This window comes from Phasianus colchicus, chromosome 13, assembly GCF_987193195.1.
Source record: "Phasianus colchicus chromosome 13, bPhaCol1.hap1.1, whole genome shotgun sequence".
NCBI lineage: Eukaryota > Metazoa > Chordata > Aves > Galliformes > Phasianidae > Phasianus > Phasianus colchicus.
In genome coordinates this window covers 18,799,616-18,811,952 of record NC_143448.1, presented here as the reverse complement: position 1 = coordinate 18,811,952, position 12,337 = coordinate 18,799,616, and the positions used below count along the sequence as shown (strand labels likewise).

The following is a 12,337-nucleotide window of genomic DNA, read 5'->3' as shown; positions in this document are numbered from 1 at the left end:
ACGCCATCCCTACGCCCGCCGCCGCCATGTTCCGCAGCCTGCTGGTAGCGGCGGCGCAGCGTCCCCAGGCCCCGGGCCCCGGTCCCCCCCGCCCGCCGCCCCCCGCCGGCCCCGCGGCTGAGGCGCTGGAGGCTCAGTTCAGCTGCCCTATCTGCCTGGAGGTCTTCCACCGCGCCGTCGGCATCGCGGGCTGCGGCCACACGTGAGCGGGGGCGGCGGCGGCGGCGGCGGCGGCGGCGGCGGCGGCGTCGGTGGGGGGGGCTGAGGGGGTCGGTGTGGGTGGCGGGCCTGGGGCGGGTGGCGGTGCGTGGGGAAGCCTGGGCTCCGGCCGGGCCCCCGGAACCGGGACCCACATCCCGCTGTCTGGCCAGAACCGGGCTGTCAGCCCGTCCTGCAGCATGCCCCATACCCTGCCTGCCGTCCCACAGCCTTGCTGGCACCGGGATCGCCGTGCCGTGCCATCCCGTGCCTTACCTGGAACTGGGACCTCCATCCCATTCCCCAGCCGGCACCAGGACCCTCATCCCATCCCACAGCACAGCCGGTACCGACCCCCATTCCATCTCCTGCCTCACACCATACGGTCGCAGAATGGTTGGGTTGGATGGGACCTCAAAGATTATCCATTTCCAAGCCCCTGCCGTAGCTGGGGTTGCCAACTGCTAAATCAGGAACCAGGTGAGGCTGCGCTGGGCCCCATCCAAGCTGAATGCCTTCAGGGATAGAGCACCCACAACTCCTCCACACCAAGGTCCCATCCTGCACTCCAGCTGGTACTGGGATCCCCCATCCCATCCTGCGTCCACACCAAGTCCTGCTGTTCCTCTCCAAAGCTGAGTCCTCTCCCTGGCTGTTCCAGTTGGGGTTTCAGGTTGGAAATCCCCCTTGACACCCATGGGAGTGCACTGGGTCCCCTTGGCAGCACAGTGTGTTGTGCCACCTTTGAGCAGCTTTTGGGGGCATCCTCGTCCCAGGTCTGTGGCACCTCTTGGTGTGCTTAAGGCTGAGGGTGCTGCACGGGGTTGGAAGGGAACTGGAGCAGAGGACCCTCCCTATGGTGTTTCTCCCTTTCATCTGCAGTGCACGTGGCTCCTCCACAGCTCTGGCTCTACTATGTGTGCCACGCTGCCACCTGGGAACCCCCAGCAGTGACATCCCTGCAGGCTTTGCTGCCATCATGTGGAAAGGCAGTGTGTGAGATAGGGGCTGCGCCAGCTGCCAGCACAGCTGCAGAGTGACATGAGCTGGGTAGCAGATGGGGACACTGTAGCACTTTAGATGACCATGTCTGTGTGCCAGGGGGTTGCAAGAAGAGGGCGGGAGGTGGCACGGTGTTCAGCCCTCCCCTCCATGTGGCTGCGTGAGCTTCCTTTGTGCTGCAGGCGTAAAGACCTTGAGAGGAGGTGAGCTGGGCTCTAATGCTTGAGCTTGCGTGCTCACTTGCAGCTTGAGTGCTCAGCGCCCATTATTGTTTGGCTCTGCTCAAATCTGGGCCGTCTGCTCGCTGCTCCCGGCTGTGAGTCTCCAAGCAGCGTGCACACGTGTGTTGAGCCCTATGGCACGTGCAAGGAGTGATGTTTGAAGGGCAAGCAGATCCTTTGGGGATTGAGCTGTGCCTGACTCCCCCTCACCATTTCCCACGCTGCCCCATGAGGATGCTGCTTTCTAAGTTTTGGGGCTGCCCAAGGTACCCAGCAGTCCCGTGTCCTGCCCTGGAGCTGAGGTTTCACTCCTGCTGCTCTCTTTGCCCCCAGGTTCTGCGGGGAGTGTCTGCAGCCCTGCCTCCAGGTGCCATCCCCACTCTGCCCTCTCTGCCGCATGCCCTTCGACCCTAAGAAGGTAGAGAAGGCTTCCAGTGTGGAGAAACAGCTCTCATCCTACAAGGCTCCCTGCAGAGGCTGCAGCAAGAAGGTAAAGCATGGCCCAGCCCAGCAGTCAGGTGTGGGGTGCTTCTGGATGGGCTGTAAGGCTGTGATTCATGGTGCACCTCCACAGGCTGTGCTGGTATGCTTTCTGCCTTCCGTTAACTGTGGGGATTTTCCTGTAGCTGCCTGTCTGTCACCCTGAAACAAACCACTGTCATGGTGCCAGAGCAGTTCAGGGCTATGCATGTCAACAGTTCCTCTTTTGCAAAAGAAATTGGAGCTAGTGCTGCAATAATGCAGCCACCCTGACTTTCTGTGTGTAACCTCAGTTTGCTCTGCTGTTGATTGGCCAAAGCATGGTGAAAACTGCTTTCCTCTACCACACCGGTGGCTCTGGTGCTTTGTCTGCCAGGTGAATGTGTTCCTGCAGCCTCTGGGAATTTTTCTCCTCTCCTTCTCCAGGTGACCCTAGCAAAAATGCGGTCTCACGTCTCGTCTTGCGCAAAGGTGCAGGAGCAGATGGCCAACTGCCCCAAGTTTGTCCCAGTTGTCCCCACATCCCAGCCTATCCCCAGGTACTGTCATGCATTACATAGAAAAATGCGAATTGCACAGATGCTCTCATCCATCTTCACTAGAAGCTCTGAAATCCAAACACGTGTTTTGCTTGCTTGTTATCCTGGGCTGTTCGTTCACAACAAGGAACATCAGCATGCTAATCCTGGTGGCATTTGCAGCCCTGGCACTACCCTGTGTCTCAGCCAGTGAGAAGGGACTGAGCAGATCAGGGTGGGCTGAGCTCATGGCTGGGCTGGGAACAGGCTGGTTTATCTTTACCGTGGGCAGGTGGGACAAAGCAGAACAGGCAGCAACAGAGGTGGCTGGGTTCGTTTGGAAGAAGTTGATCCAGGCACTTGGCAGGGGTCTGAGCTTGTTCTCATTCTCTTTAGCAATATTCCCAATCGCTCAACGTTTGTGTGCCCGTATTGTGGGGCCCGGAATCTGGACCAGCAGGAACTGGTAAAACACTGCATGGAAAACCACCGCAATGACCCCAACAAAGTGGTGAGCAAGGCTGGGGTGGTTCTGGGTGGGTAACTGCTGGAAATATGAATAGATTCATGGCAGCCCCTGCTGGCTTTGTTAGAGGCTCTCTGGAGTGAGCTGCCTCTGTTTCACTGTGCTGAATTGGTGCTGGATTTGCTCTCCCTCTTGCTGTTGATTTGACTGAGGTGGGGAACTCGCAGCTCTGGCATCATCTGAAAGGTGCTCATGTACACATTTAACTAGTCAGCAAGCTAAAAGCAGTCTGGGCCACATGCCAGCAGCTTTGTACACAGAAGGATCTGCTGAGAGGGCAGAGGCACTTGGCATATCCACTGCAGTGAATACCCAACCCCAGAGAGAGGGACACTGCTCACTTCTCCCTTGTGCCGTGGCTGCACCAGCTCCCTGCTGCCCCCCAGGAGAGCTGGAGGTGGCTCAGTGCCCACGTCTTACAGCTGCCCTGTCCCTGCCTGCTGCAGGTGTGCCCAGTCTGCTCAGCCATGCCATGGGGGGACCCCAGCTACAAGAGTGCAAACTTCCTGCAGCACCTCCTGCACCGGCACAAGTTCTCCTACGACACTTTTGTGGTGAGTATGGCCGTGAGTGAGAATAGAATCATCTTCCCTGTGTTCCACACAGATTGTTTGGGTGACAAATCCGGCCCTTCTTGCCTGCCAGGATTTGCCTGTCCTGGTTTGCAGCAAACTGGGAGGTGCAAGGGGACAGTTTCTCCTTTAGGCTTTGTGGGATGCATGCAGCACACATAGCCCCACTTGGGAGAGCTTCTGGGTGTTCACACTAGTCCTTGTTAGACACACACTAAGGCAAAAGTCACCCCAAGAGCAGCAGAGAGAAATGTTATACCTCCCCATGAAGATGGTTTTTTTTTTTTTCCATGTGCTCCATTAAACTCTTCCCCTGAGGGACTGTAATACAAAAGCCCTTTTCTTCAAGGCTTCACGTGGGGAAACACGAGGAGAGGGTGAGGAGAAACCCAGCCTGCGGCATAGAAGGTCTGGCTACAGCACAGGGGGATGTCCTTTTGGGGGGCTGCAAACTTCTGTGTGGGGTGTAGGAGTTTGGCTGTGCAGCTTTGGTCACAGGGATTAGCAGATGATTTTATTAGCATCCTAACTTTGTTGCCTGGACCTCCCTCCAACTACTTGCAGTGAAATACCCCCAGCTAGGAAGGGGTTACTGACTGGAGCACTGGAGAAGCGTGTAGCCTTGCAAGAAAGCTTTCCCCGGAGCCCATCTGGGAAACCATGGCCAGTTTCATCCCTGCCTGCTGCCAGCTCTGAAAGCAGGGGTGATGTCAGGAGTCTCAACCCAGGCAGGAGAGGGACTGTGACGCAAAGAAAGGGCTTCACAGCCTCACACCACTGCCTTCCTGACCATCCATTCTCTGTTTTTAGGACTATAACATTGACGAGGAGGCAGCACTGCAGGCTGCTCTGGCTCTTTCACTCTCTGAGAACTGAGGGCTGCCATGGAGTTTTGCTTCGGACCCCACCTCACACCCCTTTTGCACACTCGACCTTCCTGCTGGGGAGGCATGGAACTCATGGCCCCCTGAGAATCACCGCCTCTCTTCCCTCACCTCTCTGGGCTGATCCCACCACCATGAAGAAGGTGGAGATGCCTCAGCATCACTCTGGACTGGTGAGTGAGCAGAGCCGTCCGCTGCTGGGAGGAGAGAGGACAGGGGACTGTTCCTCAGTTAGGCATTTCATATCCGTACACGGAGTGTATACCTGTATCCAGATCTATTTATTATTAGATGCTTTTTGGCACCATTTGTCTTCATGCTCTTTGTTGCAATTTGATAGGTACGTAAAAACTACGTTGCGTTTTATGCAGAAATGCCCTCGTTTCAAACTGCAACCATCCACATCCTTTTGGGGTTTGTTTTTGTTTTGGAAAAGGAAGAAAGCAGCACAGAGTGTTTTGTTTCTTTTTAAACCCCACGAGGTTATTTCTGGAGACGTCGCTCTGTCCCCCCACGCTGCAGTTGGGAGCTGCCTCCTCTTCCTGCTGCCACACAGCCCAGCCCAAAAGCAGCAGGCTGAATCCCAGAGCAAGACTGCAGGCCTGCTGTGCCCACATGGCAGTGGGTTTGGAGCTGTGGACTGTCCCAGTGCAACTCCCACCTCCCTCCTTTTGTACCAGCTCTTGTAATACTGCATTCTGTTTTTCTACATGAAGCGGCGTGATGCCTTTTCCACGTTTTATAGAGCAGGAACAGAAGCTGTTACTCTTCACACTGCAATATCCGTCACTGGGGACGAGAGTATTTTTATGGAACATTATTAAGAAAGTATATTTTTTAACAAAGCAACAAAAAGAAACCAACCAAACGAACATGCTGTGGATTTGAAATGGGGTGGGAGGGAAGAACTGGACCCTGAGCCTGCAGCTGGGACTCTGCTGAGCCACGTGAGCATCTGGGCCTCCTCATCTCTTCTCTCCGACCTGTCTGTCCCCTTCTGCTGTCAGTTTGTCTCTCCAGGCAGTGATGAGGCTGTGCCAGCGCAGTGCTGTGTTGGTCAGAGCATGGCCAGCCCCACAGCTCTGCTTCAAAAAGGACCTTTGGGAGGACAAGCAGCCCCTTTGTTGTATGGCTGTGATCCCTGGGCTGTTGGCTTCATCACTGGGCTCCTTGGGTTCTTGCTGGGTGCAGCTTCTCATAGCTTCTCTGAGCTGTGAGTGGGCTTCCTTCCTCTGCCCACAGTTTGCTCTCTCAGATGCTTGTAATTAAGCAGCAAGCAGTATTTGAGTGCTGAGCTGGGAGCAAAGGGTGCAGCCCACCAGGCTGGGCTTGCAAAAGCTCTGCTGAAAATTGCCCAAGTTTGGATTTTCCTCCAAACCCACAGTGCTGCTGTAACCCTTTGGCATGGCAGGGGAGGATTTCACTAGGAGGCTTTGTGCTCCTGCAGTGGCAGTGTTAATCCTTGCAAGCAGAGCTGGCTGCGTGGCACTGCTGGGTGTAACCAGGAGGGGCAACTTGCATGTGGGTGCATGGTGAGGAAGCAGAAGGGTTTGGTGCTGCCAGCTTGTGCTCAGTGCAGAGCAGCTGGGTTGTGTGTGGCCACCAGCTGTGGGGGATGTCTGCCTTTGGTGGCTATGCAGAACACCAGCCCTAAAACAGAGCATCTTGTCCACTGAACCAGGAGACTGCAGGATGCCTCTCTCAAGTGGGCAGTTGCTGCTCTGAGTGAAGCTCCATAGCTCCCTGTACCGGACAGGCAGAAATCAGCTGCAGGGCACGTGCTGTGTCCCCATGGCACACAGTGTTGGGGCAGAAGGTGCAGCTCTTCGTGCTCTTCCCTTTTGCCCTGCAGCCTGCTCAGGTCTGTGTGCCCCACTGTCCCCTTCCTCCCTGCCCTGTGCTGTCTGCTCTGCTCAGCTGAGTGTGGGTGGAAGGGAGATCTGCCTGGCTTCAGGCTGACTGCCGCCAGCCTGAGCACAGCCATGGCCCTGTGCAGCATAATTCCCTTCCCATGTAATGAGTTGCCAGCAGCTGGAGGAGAAGAGCTGCGTGTTGGTGCCCTGCCACCCTCTGGGGTCACACACAGCAAGGGGGCTGGCCCAGGTTTACCACGTGGAGGCAGTGAGTTGACACCTGCTTCCCAATAGGGCTTTGAGATGGCTTTGGGAAGAGTGCTCTGGAGGGCAGCAGCCCCCACTGTGTGCTGGAGGGGGTCCTAAGGAGTCTCTCCAAGTTGGACCCCAAGCTTTGCCCCCAAGTGTCCTGTCCAGGGCTGGCCCAAGGGTATCCCAAAGGACAGCATGCTGCTGGGATGTGCCTCTGCTCTGTTCTGGGGCTGTAACTATGCCAGTGGGGCTGGGCTGCTGCCTGTGTTCTCCACTCAGAGAAGCATATTTTGTGGATTGTCTGAGTCCTGGCTCCCTCCAGCTCTGCTCTAGCAATACTGTCTTTTTACTTTAAGTAGTACCAAGTGTTCTGGGGGCCAGGGCCTCCCCTGTGCTTCTGGCAGCCCCCTGGCAGGGGGAAAGGGCTGGGGCTGCTCTGTTCCCTCTGTGCAGCCAGGGTTAGTGGGAAGCAGTGGTGTCTTCCCTATCCAGCAGTGTACCCTTGCCATGTGTCCAGCCCAGGGGCTTTACCTGCTCCCACTGGGATGGAGCAGGGACATCAGAGAGGAACCTAGTTGGGTTTCCCTGTCCCTTCCTTGTCTGGGACCCCCCAGGTTCCTGCTTAGAGGGCTCTGCCTCATACAGCCCTCCATTGGAGCTCTTGCTGCCTGCCTTGGGCAATCTGGGACAGTGCTTTTAATGTCTCTGTCTCCTTCCTCCTCCTCCTCTTCCTCCTTTTTGCCCTGGCAGTGTTGGAGCAGGGGCAGCAGTGGCTGCTTTTGTAAAGCACTTTAAGGCAGCACAGGCAGCTCCTGCCTCTCGCACCCCTTGGTGTGAGATTGGGAATCCTGTTGTGCTGCCAGTTGTGCTTGTCCATGTTACCCTGACTTTTTGCATAATGACTAGAACTTTTAACAAGACATACCATTTTTTGAAAAAGAAGAAGAAAAATAATAATTATGAAAATACAAAGACGTATTTGTAGCAAACCATTTTTTTCTCAATAAAGGCAGTTTCATCCATGGGCGGCCTCGGACTGCAGTCTGTGTCCCCCAAGGTGTCCAAGTGGGGAGCAAGAGGGGACAGCACTGGGGCCAAAATCCTTTCCTGTGCAAAGGACTCATTCTTACAGCCCTGTCCCCTGAGTCATTAACTCCTGCCCTTAACTGAGGGATTTGGCAATGCTGTGACATCACCAGACCCCATGGGAGCCCCGTGGCCATATGTGCCCATCCTGGCAGTGTGTCCTGGCACATGCTGGACGTGCTGTCCCAAAAGCACTGCTGGGTGTGAGCCAGGGCAGTGTGGTGGGTGTTCCTGCTCTGGGTATCCTGGGGAGGTGTCCTGGCTCTGTGCCCCTATGGGGTTCCCTGGGGATGCAATGCTGGCTCTGCTCAGCCTCTTCCTCCAGTTTAGGCACTCTGAGGCTGAGCGAGCCCTGCCTCAATTTCTGCTCCATGGAGGGTTTGGGGGCTTCAGGCTCTGCAGTCATTAAAGATGGAGCTGAGCCCCACAGCTGTGAACAGAGACGTCCTTTATTGATGCAGTGCATCCTCATCCCCATCCCACATCCCCTGCCCTGCTCACCACTGTGTCCCTGTGGATGAAGCCAAGCTGCCCTTATGCCCCCAAGCCAGGCTTTTTGGGCTGAGGGGGTCTGTGCTACTCCTGTGCTGCTTTTGAGTGGGAAGCCCTATAAAGAAGAGCAGGGATATTGGGTTTTACAGAGCTCAGCTGTAACCCAAGCACAGTGCCATGGCTCCCCTGGCTGTGCCCTGCTGGCCATAGGGTTCCTGGGGGTGGAGCTGGCTGACCCTCAGGTCTTAGCCCTGCTGTGCTGAGTGGATTTCTGGCCTGGGTGCTCCTATAGGATTTGTACCCTAAGGATCCCACTAGTGACTCTGAGCATCCCCAGCATGGCGGTGGTGCCCCACAGTGTCACCCTGGTGGCTGGAGAGCCCTAGGGGCATTTTGGAGGATGTCAGCAGAGGGATGCCACATGCCTTTCCCCATGTGCTGTTTGCAGCCCCACTGAGTTAAATCGGGTCCCCACCTGTCCCTGTGACAGGGAAAGAATCCCACACCCCAAAATAGCCGTGTGCCTTCCTCTCGCCCATGGAAAATGCTTATAAAGCTCTGGGGGGTGCACTCAGAGCCTGGGGTGGGCCCCACCGCACCTGCCAGCACCCACTGGGGTGGGGGGGGGGAGGTCACCCGAAATATTCCTTATGGGCTGCTCCCTCAGCTTCTGGTGGGGGCTTTTGTGCCCACCCCCAGCAGTGTCACCCACATACCAGGTGTATGCCCACCTCCAGGCACAGGGATGAGGGACAAAAATACCCCATGGGATTTGGGGGGGGGAGTGGATCTTGGCTGCCAAAGGGGGAATAAGGGATCCTGCTGCTTGTCAGGCTGGGGAGGGTGTGCTGGGAGCACTGGGGATACTGGGAGCACTGGCACAGTGGGTGTATAGTGGGGTTACTGTGGGCACTGGGTGGGTAGTGAGGGTGCTGGGGGCACTGTGAGCATTGAGAGCAGTGGAATTACTGGGGTACAGGGATACTGGTGGCACTGGGGGCACAGACCCCCAGCACAGCCCACCCCCGCGCATGCGCGCTGCTCACATGGCACCACGTTGGCCCCGCCCCCTTCACGCCCTCGCGCTGCTCGATCAGTGGGCGGGATGGGGCGGGTCCGCCCCGTGGTCCGATCTCTGCTATTGGTCACCCGGCCCCGGCCGCTGTGCCTCCAGCCAATGGCGTGGCGAGGCTCGCACGCGCGAGCGGGTGGGCGGGGCGCGGCGGCGGCGGTGTGCGGAAGCATGGCGGAGGAACGCGGCACGGCGCGGGTCACCTGCACAGCGCCCGTCAACATCGCCGTCATCAAATACTGTGAGTGCGGGCGGGGGGCGCGGGGTCGGACCGAGCCGGGTTTTGCTGTGCTAAGTGCTGTGCCGAGCCGTGCCAGACAGTGCCGAGCCGTGCCAGACAGTGCCGAGCTGTGCCAAACTGTGCTGAGCTGTGCTGAGCCGTGCCATGCTGTGTTGTGCCGTTCCAAGCAGTATGGCATGCTGTGCCATGCAGTGCTGATGGGCAGAAAGCAGTGCCATGCCATGTCATGCCATGCCAAGTGGTGCCATGCCATGCCAGGCAGTGCTGTTCAGTGCACAGTGGCACTGTGCCATGCCAAGCATTGCTGTACCTCTCCACATCTCTCACAGGGGGTAAGCGTGACACCGACCTCATCCTGCCCATCAACTCCTCACTCAGTGTGACACTGCACCAGGACCAGGTTGGTGCAGGGCTGCATGCCCACCCCCAGCCCTGGGGATCCAATATCCCCCACCCTCTCCCCATCCCCGGGCCTGCATGTCCCCGAGCTCAGCATCATCCCATACAGCTGAGGACCACCACCACAGCCGCCGCATGCCGTGACTTCACCGAGGACCGCCTGTGGCTGAATGGGGAGGAGGTGGACGCAGGGCAGCCCCGGCTGCAGGCCTGCCTGCGGGAAGGTGAGCTGTGCCGGGGTGGGTGAGGGGCACGGAGCCACATGTCCTGTGCTTCCCTATAACCCCATCCCTGCACAGTGCGGCGCTTGGCCCGCAAGAGACGTGGTGACGATGCTGCAGCCCCACTCAGTCTCTCCTACAAAGTACACGTCGCCTCCGAGAACAATTTCCCCACTGCTGCTGGGTTGGCATCCTCGGCTGCTGGTTATGCCTGCCTGGGTGGGTATGGGGGGCAACGGGGGGCGGAGGGCGGGGTGATGGGGGCAGCGTGAGCACAGCAGTGTTGTCTCTGCAGTGTCAGCGCTGGCACGGCTGTATGGTGTGGAGGGTGAGCTGTCGGAGGTGGCACGGCGTGGGTCGGGCAGTGCGTGCCGCAGTATGCTGGGGGGCTTCGTGCAGTGGCACCGCGGGGAGCGGCCGGATGGCAGGGACAGCGTGGCACAGCAGCTGGCACCTGAGACACACTGGCCAGAACTGAGCGTCCTCGTGCTGGTGGTGAGGGATGGGATTGCTGTTAGGGCTGGGAGCTGGCCCTTATAGGATGCCCACGTCCTGTGATCTCGTGTAGGTCAGTGGGGAGAAGAAGGCGGTGGGCAGCACGGCAGGGATGCAGACCAGCGTGGACACCAGCCCCCTGCTGAAGGTGGGTTGGTTTGGTGATGACCAGCGCAGGCTGCCTGGGGGTGTCCCAGAACTGCAGAGATGTGGCAGATGGGGGCATGGCCAGTGGGCGTGGTGGGATGGGTTGGGTTTGGGGATCTTAGAAGTCTTCTCCGATGGTTGACTGCAATGGGGCTGTGGGACTCTGGAGGGGGGCTGCAGGGAAGCAAATCCCATGGGATCTGTGAGGTGACCCCCCCTAGTGCTCTCCCTGTAGTACCGTGCTGAGGTGGTGGTGCCGGAGCGCATGACCCGCATGGCGCGCTGCATCCAGGATCGGGACTTCGAGGCCTTTGGCCAGCTGACCATGCAGGACAGCAATCAGTTCCACGCCACTTGCCTTGACACCTTCCCTCCCATCTTCTACCTCAACGACATCTCGCAGCGCATCATCGCCCTGGCACACCGCTTCAACGCTCACCATGGGCGCACCAAGGTAGGGCAGCCCCCCCACGGCCCCGTCCCGCTGCCACTGTGCACCTCTCACTGTGTTCCCGTCCCCAGGTGGCTTACACCTTCGATGCTGGCCCCAACGCGGTCATCTTCATGCTGGAGGACACAGTGGATGAGTTCGTGGAGGTGGTGAAGCGCAGCTTCCCACCCAACTCCAATGGGGACCAGTAAGGGTGTTGTCATTTGGGACTGCTGGGATGGGAATGGGGTTGGGGTTGGGAAAAGGTGGGGTGGGAATGGGTATGGAGATGGGTATAGGCACTGGTGGGATGGCGATAGGGATGGAGGGATGGGAATGGAGATGTGGATAGGGACTGGTGGGAAGGGAATGGAGATGGAACCATGGGACAGGGACATGGGATGGGGTTGGGGACAACTGGGTGCCACCCCTGCTGCAGGTTCCTTCGAGGCCGGCCCGTTGGCACGGCGGTGCTGCCGGAGGAGCTGGTGTCAGCTGTGGTGGTGGATCCAGTGCCAGGGGCCATTCGCTACATCCTGCACACCAAGGTATGGGGGGGGACAGGGCCCTGACCCTACTACTTCCTGCTGTCCCCTAACACATCTCTTGTCCCCACAGCCTGGCCCTGGCCCACAGCTCCTGGATGACCCCAGCCAGCACCTGCTGGGCCCCGATGGGCTGCCGTGCCGCTCTGCCTGACAATGGGGGACTCTGTGATGGGGACACTATGATGGGGACACCACTGGGGACAGCAGGGATGCCCAGCAGGGGCTGCCCCTGGGGGGCACACAGGCAGGGACCCACCGTCCCAGTACCTGCTTTGGGGCTGTGAGATGCTGTGCTCAGCTGTCCCCTTCCTGGCCCAGATGTCTCCCCTCCCATTGCCTGGTTTTTACTCTTTTGTAACCAAATAATAGAGGTTTTCCAGCCGCAGCTCTGCTCTGGGGTTTGTGGGTTCTGTGCGCCGTGGGGTGCTGGGGGGCTGTCCTGCCTCCCCCTGCTGTCCACTGTGCTGCTGTTCCCTGCAGCCAGCCTCCTGCCGGAGCTCAGCATGCCCTGTGTCCCACCGGGGGTCCACCCTGTCCCGAGTCACTCCGTGGTCCCCATCAGGGCTGCTCCTGTCCCATGTCACCCTATGTCCCCTCATCGCCCCGTGTCCCCTATGGCCCGGCGCTGCGCTGGGGGCGACGCGTGGGGGCGTGGCCTGCGCGGAAGGGGGCGTGGCTTGTCTTCAACTCGCTGCCTGCG

The 12,337-nt window shown here is 58.5% G+C and overlaps 2 protein-coding genes across 4 annotated transcripts; both read left to right on the top strand.

Moving 5' to 3' along the window:
* Positions 1-25: 25 nt before the first annotated feature.
* On the top strand, positions 26-4,708 carry RNF166 (ring finger protein 166). 3 transcript variants are annotated; one of them, XM_031614987.2, is made up of 6 exons: positions 26-202; positions 1,755-1,911; positions 2,328-2,440; positions 2,816-2,930; positions 3,392-3,499; positions 4,328-4,708. In XM_031614987.2, exons 1-6 carry the CDS (start codon positions 27-29, stop codon positions 4,391-4,393), a joined length of 735 nt encoding a protein of 244 aa, XP_031470847.1. In that variant the 5' UTR covers position 26; the 3' UTR covers positions 4,394-4,708. The 3 variants fall into 3 exon arrangements, with proteins under 3 accessions (XP_031470847.1, XP_031470848.1, XP_090005605.1); XM_031614988.2 differs by lacking the exon at positions 26-202 and adding an exon at positions 275-678; XM_090149479.1 differs by lacking the exon at positions 26-202 and adding an exon at positions 685-871.
* A 4,536-nt stretch (positions 4,709-9,244) lies between these two features.
* MVD (mevalonate diphosphate decarboxylase) lies at positions 9,245-12,267 on the top strand. Its single transcript, XM_031615116.2, has 10 exons — positions 9,245-9,397; positions 9,727-9,797; positions 9,906-10,020; positions 10,096-10,236; positions 10,313-10,512; positions 10,586-10,660; positions 10,895-11,113; positions 11,182-11,297; positions 11,529-11,637; positions 11,708-12,267. Exons 1-10 carry the CDS (start codon positions 9,262-9,264, stop codon positions 11,786-11,788), a joined length of 1,263 nt encoding a protein of 420 aa, XP_031470976.2. The 5' UTR covers positions 9,245-9,261; the 3' UTR covers positions 11,789-12,267.
* Positions 12,268-12,337: the final 70 nt, after the last annotated feature.